The 12,278-nt window shown below is 37.1% G+C and overlaps 1 protein-coding gene across 30 annotated transcripts in view; it reads left to right on the forward strand.

The window, feature by feature from the left end:
* Nucleotides 1-12,278, forward strand: part of TBC1D5 (TBC1 domain family member 5) — a 529,331-nt gene that overhangs the window by 456,477 nt on the left and 60,576 nt on the right. For 23 of the 30 annotated variants that reach the window (XM_072726774.1, XM_072726773.1, XM_072726791.1 and 20 more), the window contains one exon: nt 2,778-3,043. In XM_072726774.1, the coding sequence (XP_072582875.1) occupies nt 2,778-3,043 (266 nt within the window). Of the gene's footprint in view, nt 1-2,777; nt 3,044-7,250; nt 7,317-12,278 lie in introns of all 30 variants that reach the window. The other 7 variants (XM_072726763.1, XM_072726762.1, XM_072726787.1 and 4 more) reach the window with 1 other exon arrangement.

The following is a 12,278-nucleotide window of genomic DNA, read 5'->3' on the forward strand; positions in this document are numbered from 1 at the left end:
CTGGAAGCAATGGGTAGTGGATGAGAGGGAAGCTGGTTGAAACAAAAAATATTCAAAAAAGGAAAACAGTGTTCATCCCCTTTTAAGAGCTATTCAGATGAAAAATTGCTCGGCATGAGCTTGATCTATATGTTTTTTTGTGGTTATTAGTAGCAATGAAGATGCATTAACCATATTCTCTTGATAATGCTTCAGCAGTTTCTTAGTACTTTTATCAACATATAAATTTCACAACTGGCAGTGTGGGAATTTGACTAGTACATTTTTGTTTATAAAAAAGGGTAACAACATTATAACTTCTTCATATCTGTGAATTATGAATCTTGACTTGCAAACAAGTAAAACTAAAATGCAGTAGAACTTCAATATCATGATAGCTCTTCTTCCTACTGCCATGCAGAAGAAATAGGAATGCATGCAGGCTGCTGAGTAGGATACAATGCCAGAGGTGAATGCCTTCTTAATCCACAATTTATGAGTTCTTTTCATTTCATTCATTCTTTTTTCAATAAACTTGTATGAGTGCCTTCTCTGTTGCAAGCTGTAGTGTCTGTAAATTGAGAATGCTGTACTTCATTAGGAAGCAACTGGAAACTGGAAGTAAGTGGTACGTAATCACTATATATCCTTATCTCCATTAAGAAACATTATTTTTAATAATTTTTGGAAGGACCTTAAGTAGTTCAGTTCTTTAAAGATAAAACTTGATGCAAAAAATCATTTGAAAAATGATTTTTTCACATTTCATTGAGTTGTAAATGAATAGATCTTTCTCTCATAAAACTGAATTCCAGGTTTTAAATTTGTCTTGTCTCCAAAGTAATGTCAGTCTCAAATACCTAGCCCGTAATATTAGCTAGTACCATTAGAGAAAAACTTTATGAAAGGAAGAAGCATAGTGTTCTTTTTATTAAAGAACTGTGGATCAGTTCCATCTTAGAGCCATATCTAGCAATGCCAAGGATACAGCTGTTATATAAGGTGTAGGAGAATTACTGCATAAGAGCTGCTAGGGAGATCTGAGAGAAGGAAATGATAGTAAAATTCAAGTTAACTCCAATCAAGTAAACGCATTCCTCAGACTTGATTTTCAGTTTCTCCTTTTCTGGGGGAAAAAAAAGAAGAAAAAGAAGAAGCAAAATGTGAGAAAATAAGCTTCCGATAATGATGGGGGCAATATAAATACAAACTTTGGTATTGTCATGGAATTGGACTGCCTCCTACAACTAAAATAATTTATAATCATAACTGGTATTCAAGATAATATCCCTGAGATACTTCAAGATGATGAATCATCTGGGAGGTAATCATGCAGTAGTCCTTCCATAGTCATGTTTACGTGGTGTCCTCCATTTGCCACAGGTGCTGGCCAACCATGGCAGCCGAGTGAGGAAGCGTGTGACAGGAGAGGTGGTTAAGGGAGGTCACTGCTGTTGAGGGTAGGATAAAATAAGAGTGGGCCGTTGTCTCTGCAACATTGAGATCACTGGGGACTTGGAGGAGTGGTTTCTGAGCAATGGCAAGAAGACCACAACCAGGTCATAGTTGGCCTAGGACTGAAGGACCAGAAGTAGCACATAAGACAGCTTTTTGAAAAAAATATGTTGTGAGGAGGGAGAGAAGTGGGACAGTGACTCTAAAGGAATGAGAGTTCAAAGGCTAAGTTTGATGGGTATGTCCATGCATGTATATGCACAAGCTCACAGACATACACACGCACCATGGTTGTATGCTAATGGGAATACACATAAAGAAGGAGAAAATGATGATGCAGGAGGGGGAGGGGCCAGAGCAGCAGTCTCAAAAGGACAGAGGATGGGATCCAGGGCTATGGCTAGGAGTAGGGACTCTTCACTGTAAAGTAGAAAGACTTAGACTACAGGTAGATGCAGCTGCCTTTTAACAAGTATCTATAAAACACCCGTTACATGCTAGGCAATGGCAGTATGTAGCAGAGAGACAAAAATCCTGTCTTATGAAATTTTCAAACGGGGATTGGAGGAGATGGTCAATAATAACCAATCAAGTAAAATATGTAGTACATCAGATGATGCAAAGTGCCATCAAGGAAAGTAAAGCAGGGTGGTGGGGTAGGACCTATGGACAGCCAGGGCTGGTCAGAGTGCTGAAGGTGGATTACAATTCTCCGGTACTGGGCAACTCTAGGTAATTTTGATTGAATTGATCTCGTGACTCTTAGACACATTTATTTTTCAAAATCAGATTAAATGTGGCCTGATACCCACACACTAGGGCTTGTGAGAAGTCAAATGTCCACTCCATTTCATACATGCCGCCTTCTGTGAGTACCTCATGGCGGGCCCAGCCCTGTACCTCTTCTTTAGAATCCTCATCACAGGTTTTAACTTTGCTTTATTGAAGTGATGATTTCATATATTCCTTTCATATATTCCTATATATGATTTTCATATATTCCTATAAGACTGAAAAACTCCAAGAGAATAACTATGTCCTGGACAGTTGTATTCCTAAAACCTAACACAGTGTTAGCACGACATAGGAACATAGGTCCCATTCATTGAATAAATGAATGAAAAGAAAAAAGACTATTTTCCATAAGCCACCTCTTGAAGAATTTTGTTGTTTTAGTATATTGTGATCTCCTTTGAGTTCTCACTTTTCATTTTGTATAGCTGATCTAGTAAATGGCCTTTTTCAAAGCAGGTGATTTATGTTTTTATACAAATGAATATGTGAAATAGAGTTGTCCTCCAACTTAAGTGATGTTTCTCTACCTTTTTTTTTTTTTTTTACAGGACCAATGCCAAAGGTGCTCCTCTGAATATAAATAAGGTCTCTAATAGCCTGATTAATTTTGGAAGAAAGTTGATTTCTCCAGCAATGACCACCCCAAGCAGTGCAAGTGGCCCTGTACCAGCAGGTGGTGGTGGCAGTTCTTCTACTACTGTGGTCTCCACCAGGACCTTAGCAGAGGTCCCCAGGCATCATTTGCAACAACAGCAGCAGCAACAACAGCAGAGACTGATGAAGTCAGAAAGCATGCCTGTGCAATTGAACAAAGGTAAGGGAAAAATACCAATAAATCTGAAGAAAACACTTGCGGTGTAGCCTGGGATTTCCTCACCTGTCTTTGAGGAACCAACCTCCTAGAGACAGAAATCAATGCAAAACTTAATTGTAAAAAATCTGTTGTGTTAGATCCTTTTTAAGTTGGAATATCAGATACTATATTGTTCTTAATAACATTTTTTGAAGTAATTTGTTCAGGCATTTCTTTAACATTTCAATCCTAATGTATTTGCATTTGAGTCCTGTGGACGCCTGTAGTGTGTGGCACAAACTATCACAACACAGAACTTGAAAGTGGTTAACTGTGATCCTGCTAACTCTTGTATGATGGTGCTTCTGGCTAGAAGAGAATTGGAAATGGGAAGTTCCAACAGCATGGGCTTTCGTAGTTGTAGCATTTCTCCATGCTATGCCATTGGATATTGGCAGAAGCGTGCCCCTATACTTGCAGCCACTCATCTATCTGCTTTACCCCAGAGGAGGATCAGACCCTTGTAGGGGCAAGGGGTAGGGGAGAAAAGCTAAACAGAACCACAAGCGGCCAAAGTCTGTGAGTCCATGCACTAAGATTTAGGTCTGTAGGTCAGAGCAGAGAGACGTGGGAGAATGTGTCATCCAGAGCTGTCGTTTGAGGAGTGAGGGCTCTGCTGGCAGTGCTGAGAGTGGCACCATTGCTGCCCAGCCTCACCTAAGCACATTTTGTGTGTCACAGCCTTTGCGGTACTTCATTTCCCATATGTATTTTACTCATAAGAGAGCCCTTCAAGTTCTTAGAACCTTTATGCTCCTATTTTCCCCGATTTGCAGAGACCTATATATTAAGTACCCCTATTCATAGCAGATTAGAAACAGCTGCATTTATTTTTAGTGGTGGGACTCTGCTATCTATACTATAGAAGCAAGAAATAGTAACATCATGGCAGAAAATCTACAAAATTCAATCCTAAGACCCCACAAAGCAGAGAGTCTGTGGCTATTTAGTGTCAGCACAAATACCCTGACCCATGCCTCATTCATGTCTTAAAGGGACCCCTTGTTGTAGCCATGTTCAGTCACTGGTGTTGAGAATAACCATATTAATATTGGATTGGTAAAAAGACCTCAAACTATATTTCATATACTCTGTGTAAGAAGATTGCATCCAAAACTATTAATTTTAAATTCTTGGCATTTAAACTGATAAGCTTAAATTAAATGGACTTTATTCCTCAATGGTGCAAATAATGAGTATTATTCAATAACAAGCGTACCTTTATTATCCCATTCCATGGTGTTCTCTATCAATACCTATATGAAGTATTAGACTGTATATAGTTAGTATATAAGCTTCGGTTAGAATATTCAGTTTGCCTTACACAAGAATATCTCATTTAAAACTACATTCTTTTCTTTTTAATGTAAAGTTATCACACATGACTTAAAGAAAAGAGGACTTCAAATCACTAACATATTGTAAATGTATTTTAATGCCAGGAGACATGCCCACTTTCAGAATGGAAATGAATGTTATTTTATATATTTCTTAATGTACTGTTTTATTGTTCTAACCAAATATGATTTCAGTATTGCTTTGATAACAAACCATAGTCAGTAGTAATTCTAACTGATGGCAGGCAAATGAGTCAGAGAATCTCTTAATGCTATAGCTTAAATTTTCTGAGGAACCAAGCCAAATGACAGTACAAGTATAAAGTTGTATCTCTAAGGAAATGTCAAGTATTAATATCACAGTAAGTGAGAAAGGAAGTGCATGAGGATGGAACAATTGATGAAAACGAAGTCCCCAGTTGAAAGGAGACAGCAGAGCACTTAAGCAAAGTATTTGGAACATGAGTATCACTAGGGCATTTTGTAACTGATCCCTGTGCTGAGAGAAAGTCTCCTTGTTTGGCAACTCTTCTTTTTATTTCTGGTTCATTCTTCTCATGTCAATCATGAAAAGCTTGTCTACCTTCATCTCAAGGATAACTGTTCCTGCTAATGCCCCTCCCTGCATTAAAGTTTGAATGAAACAGAGTAAAAGGCAAAAAGAACAGTTGACACAAGTAGAAGTCAGTGTAGGCTGCTGCTCTTCTCTCATTGACTCAGTCACAAAATATTTAACTGTAAGCACAGTCCTGAACCCTTCTGACCACTTGTTTCCTCACCCTGAAGTAAAAGGTTTGGACTTCTCTCAGGGGAGCCTCCCAGCTCCAAACAGCTATCAAGATGGATTTGTTAACTCTACCAGGAAAAATACTTCTCCAGCATTGGGTCTTTATGCTGGTGTTTCCTGCAAGTATCCTGCTGTGCTGTGACAGTGACAAATCTGCAAGTGCATCACCTGATCCCAGAGATTGGTGAGCACAATCTGTAGCCTGTCTGGAGGCTTGTGTTGAATATGGCTTCTGACTGTCTCAGAACACTCTTCTGAGGTTCAAAGGTGCCTACCTGGTGCCTTTGAGGAGAAAAACATATTAGCCTTTTTAGTGTACTCTGCTGGAAAATTTGGAAGTTGCTTTGAAAAATGATTGTTTCTAAAAATGGAAATAGCTTAGAATAGAATCTTCTTAGGTTAGTTAACTCCCGGTTATTTGTGATTATATAGGGGAATGGCTGTATGGAAAACCCAAAATTCACATATATGGTGCTGAAAACGCAAACTGTAGTTTATATATGTGTTGGGAGCAGGGTTGTGAAAGAAGGAAGAGGGAGCACAAATGTTCCTCCATAATTTTCTGGTGGTATTTAATATTAAAACAAGTTTTCAATCTCTAAATATATACTAATAGGTGATCCAGAAGCAGCAGAGAAAAGTAGCTGCTTTTTCAATTTCAATTCAAAATAGAATTGAAAATATCCTTCAAATATATTTTTTTTCCTTCAAATATATATAAAGTAGACACTCCATTTATCGGTGAACAGAGAGTTAACGATGTTATGAAAATTCAGGAACCTGATAAATTCCACTAAAAGCTGCTTATTGCTGTTTGGAGTATGTACCTATTTATAGATTTTATTTCAGTCACAGGAGATACAGATATGTATGTGAGTGTGTGTGTGTGTGTGTGTGTGTGTGTATCTCAAAATATGTGTACTGTTAATTGATGGGGACAATATGATTACAACCCAGTAATTTCCAGATGAGCTGGCTGTGCTGTCAATTACAATTATAGCAAGTGGTCAAGGCACTGAGGATGTGATACATAAATCAGAAATTGATTTTTTACTATTGTAAAAGCGACAAAGGAAGGAAGTCTATTAATCCTACATTATCAAATATGGAAAATACAGTATCTTTTAAGAAGACTTGGTTTTTAGTTTGTTAATTTCAAAGTAGGCTAGGCCTTCAGATGCTGAGAGGCTTATTCTATTGACAGTGACTGTGCCTGATGTTGAACTTGGTCATCCTGAAGGAAATCTGAGAACAGAAAGTCTTCCTTGTCAATGGGAGTGTACCTCAAGTTCCTCACAGAATTTCCAGTTGTGCTCCTTTTCCTTTCTTTCCTGCACTTTTAAAACGCACTCCCTTTCTCCCCATTTCCTTCGAAGTCGAACATTTCTTTTTGAGCATTTACCATAGGTCCAATTTGTGAATGAAATCTTGCCTATAATAAGTATATCAAGTTTAAAGGGTGTGCAGTTCACAGATTTATTTTTATATGTTGACATTTGTAAGCACATGTGGTAACTCACTAAATCTTTTCAATACTTTACTATGAAATTGGAGCTTGTTTAGGTATTTATCTTATCATTGAAGAAATTGTTTTCAAGTTTAATTAAAAATAACTTCTCTCTGTTACAGGAGAAAATCAGTTTCAAAAGAATGCCTATTTAATAAATGCATATAACTTATTTTGGGGTTAAGAGTTTTTTTAAAGAAAGAAAATGTTATACCACACTACTGTTTCTAGCATAATGAAATCTCAGCAGGATCTTTTGATCGCTCAATTTTTCCTCTGCTTTCGACTAGGAGCAACTTGTTTTTTGTTTTGTTTTGTTTTGTTTTCTTGAAGAAAAACACACACAAAACTTTTTAGGGAACACTTTTTAGAAATGATTGCCTTTAAAAAATACTTTATATTAACTTTTCTGAGATTGTATTTTGTTTTGCTGTACTTTTAGTAATTAGATTGATAAAAGTATTAAGTATGAAAAAAGTAAAGTTGATTTTTTTTTCCTTTTTATGAAATCTAATTATTTTTTCTTATGAAATCCAGGCGATGTAGTTACAGGAAGCGATGCTCAGGTTTCTGTTCCCGTCCAGACTCTAACTGACCTCCAAGGTACAGTTACCATGGCAACGTAGTTTATCTCTTTGCCTGCAGTATTCTCATTGCCTACTCCAAAATTCCATTTTTCTTTTTGCCCACCCTCCATTCATACTCTTGATCAGTTCACTACCATTGTTCAGCCACTGAGTGGCACTGTTGTTCAGAACAAAAGTCCCCTCTCATGTCATCTGGTGATGCCAAATCTGATGTGGGTTTTCTATGAAGTTTGCACCAGTCTCTTTTCTTTCAAAATACGGTCACTCTATATTTTGTGGTTATTTTAACACTACATTTTATTTGGAAGGTCAGACTGAGGTGTTCTTTTTGTTGCATAGGTGCTCTGTGACAGTATTTAACAAATCAATTCTAAGAGATGCCTTACATGCTATTCGTATGCATGTTATTAATTAGCCAGAAATACTTACTATATTTTACCTAAAAGAATTACAACTTGACTTTGAAAGAATTGTTTAAATACAAGCTTTGTATTTAAAAAAAAAAAGTACAGGCTTTGTATTATGAATCATACTAACAGAATCAAAGTCCAGTGCGACAGATCTCTGTGTATAGTAATTGGCAATGATTTAAAATAAAAAGATCACATTTAGATACCATACCATTTGTTAAAAATCTAGACAAAATGTTTCAGGAGTACAAAATAATAGTAATTCACATTGAGCACCTCCTGTGTACATTTTTAAATGTATAAATATTAAAATTGCTGCATTAATCTTCTATTATATAATCTTTTAGACAAATATGTTATAGAGAGCATTTCTGTATTAAGGGGAAGTCTAGACTAAGAATTTCCCATTCAAATTCAGATTTAAAAGATAGCAGTATTAATTAAAATTTACAACCACACTTTCCTTAATTTAAAATATTCACATAATATAATCATGCTACTAGTATTAAAATACTGTTCTAGGGACACATGGGTGGCTCAGTCAGGTAAGTGTCTGTCTTCAGCTCAGGTCATGATCCCAGGGTTCTGGGATCAAGCCCTCTGTTGGGCTCCCTGCTCAGCAAGGAGTCTGCTCCCCCTTCCTACTTGTGCCCTTGCTTGCACATGCATGCTCTCTCTCTCTCTCTCTCAAATAAAATGAATGAAATCTTTTTAAAAAAATAAAAAACTAGTAATGATATCTTCATAATATCTGTGCTTTTTAATACATTAACAGAAAATAATACATTGTGATTAGGAGGATGAGTGGTATATTGGCTTAACTTCTTTAAAAAAAAAATACTGTGGGGCAGCCCAGGTGGCTCAACCGTTCAGCACTGCCTTCAGCCCAGGGCCTAATCTTGGAGACCTGGGATCAAGTTCCATGTCAGGCTCCCTGCATGGAGTCTGCTTCTCCCTCTGCCTGTGCCTCTCCCTCTGCCTCTTTGCCTCTCTCTCTCTGTATCTCTCATGAATAAATAAATAAAATCCTTTAAAAAAAAATACTGTGGCAATAGAAGCATATGATCTTTCTTCTACATAGAGTTATTTTTCACAGGTACTGTTTCTGGCTATATTCAGGTAATTGAGCCAGTTGACCTTTAAGTGTTTTTTGAGCCTGGGAATTCGATGAACAGCTGCTGTTTACTCTTTTGGTGTCTAAGAGATCTATATAATAAAGGGGTACATTAGGGTGGACAAAAGAAAAGACAACCTCCAGATGATTTCTCTTAAATCTTGTCCATTATTATGCTTAAATGAATATTACTGTGATCATCTGATAAGAATTCACAGGACTTCAATTTGCTTCCTAAAATTAAAATCCGAGTTCCCCAAGGAGTGCCTGGGTGGCTCAATTGGTTTAGTGTCTGCCTTTGGCTTAGGTCATGATCTTAGGGTCTTGAGATCCAGCCCCGTGTTGTGCTCGCTGCTCAGCCAGGAGTCTGTCTCTCCTTCTGCCTTTCTACCTGTGCAAACAAATAAAAAATCTTTTAAAAAAATCTGAGCCCCCTCCCCAGGCAACTTTTAATGGATTTTTGGCATCTCAGTTAGTTTGCTAACTTTTTAAAGTTAGTTTACTATAAAGTAGATCTTTGGCTATGGAATCTCAGTTTATATCTATGGAAGGAGAAAGCTAAAGACTGGCTTACTCTGACTTATGCTTCTATGCTATTGCTCCGTCCACTTTTTTTCCTACAGACCAGAGCCAAAGGAACAATTGCTTTTATAATAGCATCTTAAAGAGGCATGTTATATTTTTTTGTTCAGATCACTTGTGTTATATAGGTAGAATCATCTTATTCATTTATTCACCAGGCATTTTTTGGTGCTTACTGTGTGCCAGATGCTATTCTCATTGGTCCCTGGTTTTCCCTTCAGCGTTCTCAGGTTGCTTGGGCCTTAGCCTGTGCATTAGATGGCCCAGGCAGGCATACTGTCAGGAACCACCTCTTTTTCTAGATACCCAGTTCAGAATTCCTCCTGCCTGCCATGCCTGACAGAGATTGTATCAGCCTGATAGGGAAGGCTCCAGCTGCTTTATGAGTCATGAAGCCCAAGTAAAAAGCTTCAATCTGTGGTGATAATTGTGACAATGATGATAAGAAAATGAGACAATACCTCTCTAATTTGGAGAAGTCACTTTGTGTTTTCCTCAATACACTTCCTGCAGAGTGTCAGAAAGGAAGGGGAAGTAAAAGTCAACCAAAATAGTTAGTAGTGGCAACAAAAACTTTCTAACAATTTGTGCTTAATAGGACCAGTAATATCAGAAGTTGGAAGAACTTCATCAGGGGTACCACACCCGTTATAGCCTCCAATTATAATATTTCAAGAGTAGATAGACTTGTAAGGGAAATAAAATTATCATTTAGACTCCAGTATCTTTTTTTCAAAGTAATGGAGTATATTTCAAGAAATGAAGTAAATATCAATACTTCCAGTGATTCTTTGATTATATTTTTTCATGAGATTATGTATTTGTATCTTTCCTTTTAAACGTAAAATTGTATAGGCTTTTTTTTTTTAAAGAAAAACACTGACAATAAAATGAAAACCCACAATTTAAGTCAATAAATAGATTTTGGAAATTATTGGAAAGTTCCATTTTACATCTTTCAGTACCAGGTTGTAGTCATAAAATATGTGCCAAAAGGAGAATTTTTTTTTTAAAGACTTAAAGAGATTCTTGAAAATTGTTTTTGGAAATTGCCCACCTACCCCAGGAACTTTTTTTTCAAGAGATATTTAGGAATCACAAAACTTTAAAATATGGGTACACACATACATATACATGTATATGCACACACACAGAGATATCACTTCCAAAGAGAATTTAGAATTTCTAACAACAGAAGTATATAAGTATTATCACTTAATGGACCATTAGGAAAGAAATTTAGATTTCTTAATTTATTGCCATAAGCGTTTTTAATATTTATACTTGTGTATACCTATTTATGTTGCAGATATGAATATACATATATACCTGCACACATAAATATCATTGTATAACATTTGTCAGGTTGTTTTAAAAAGAAAAAAGAAAAAGGTCAAAACTCTCCGTACCCAGATAAACACTGCTGACATTCTTTTTTTTTTTTTTTTTTTTTTTTTTGAGAGAGAGAGAGAGAAGGTAAGAGGTACAGGGAAGAGGGCACAAGAGAGAATCCCGTGCAAGCTCCATGCCCAGCATGGAGCCCCACACGAGGCTCCATCTCACAACCCTGAGATCATGACCTGAGCTGAAATCAAGAGTCAGGAGTTTAACTGACTGAGCTACCCAGGCACCGCCACTGTTGACACTCTTAAAACTAAAACACATAAAACATTATACCATCTCAATTAAAGCCATTGCATAGAAAAAAATCCTCTCTCTACTCCTCCCACTTGTTTCTGCCAACCCATTTCCCTAAGAGTAACCATTGTTAGGTTTTTTGTAATTCTTCTAGGAAAAAAAGTATGTTGTAAATGGAGAAATAACACGTAAGTCACATTAGCACAATAACAGCTCATATGTCTGGAGATGATTCCTCTCTGGATCTTCAAGAACAAAGCACTAACAGAAATGCCCCAGTGCAGATGACAAGCAACAAATTGGTAGAACAACAAAAAGAGAGACCAAATTAACTAGAGTAGAACTTAGTAATAATAAGAAAAAACAAACAAACAGAAGAAGAGCTATTACAGGAGTGAGAAGAGACACTGAGAAACCAAAAACTATACTCATGAATGACCCTATGTTGGCCACTCTGCTTGATGAGAAATGATAGTCGTGAAGCAAGACAAACAGTTCCATTATGTTCTGTCCCTTTACTTTCAAAAGGCCTCATTCCATTCTTCTGTAATTTTAGGTCACATGTACTATAGCCCACCTGGCATAGCCCTTATTAGGGGAGCAGGGTGGTACAGTTTTACCCAGCATGGACTCTGGAGTTGTGTCTGGGTTTGAATTCTGCCCCCATCACTGCCTTGCTGGATGACCTAGGGGAATCACATACCCTCATATCTGGGAAGAGAAAAAATTAAAAATAAAAAAAGAATAGCTGCTTTAAGGCTGGTTATTGAAAGTTACCACAGCGCCTGTCCCACAGTAAGGACTCAAGAGTGCTATCTGCTCAGGTGGTAGTGGTGATGATGATGGCCCTATTATGTGTTTTTTTCAAATACCTCTGGGTTTTAGAATCAGATTAGGAAAGAACCAACTCAGCATCTCTATCTTTTCTTTTTTAATAATTACTTCTAATATTCTGTAACCACATGTTTGCATGTGGGAACATCCAGCAGTGCTTAGACTCTCTGGTCAAGCTCTACTCCAGGGGCTTCAGATAATTTGCTTCCATTCACTGTCATATGACACCAAGATCTATATTTTTAATGTGTAAACATCAGTCTTCTTGCTGTCTGTCATTCAAGTCTGTGAAGTAACAAAATATCACCAGAGAGGGGCCAGATATATCTCATTTTCTCCTGGAGCATTGAGAAAAGTCAAGGTGATCCCCTTTCTATGGTCACAGCACTGGATTTGCCAG

The sequence above is a fragment of the Vulpes vulpes genome, chromosome 11 (assembly GCF_048418805.1).
Source record: "Vulpes vulpes isolate BD-2025 chromosome 11, VulVul3, whole genome shotgun sequence".
Lineage (NCBI taxonomy): Eukaryota > Metazoa > Chordata > Mammalia > Carnivora > Canidae > Vulpes > Vulpes vulpes.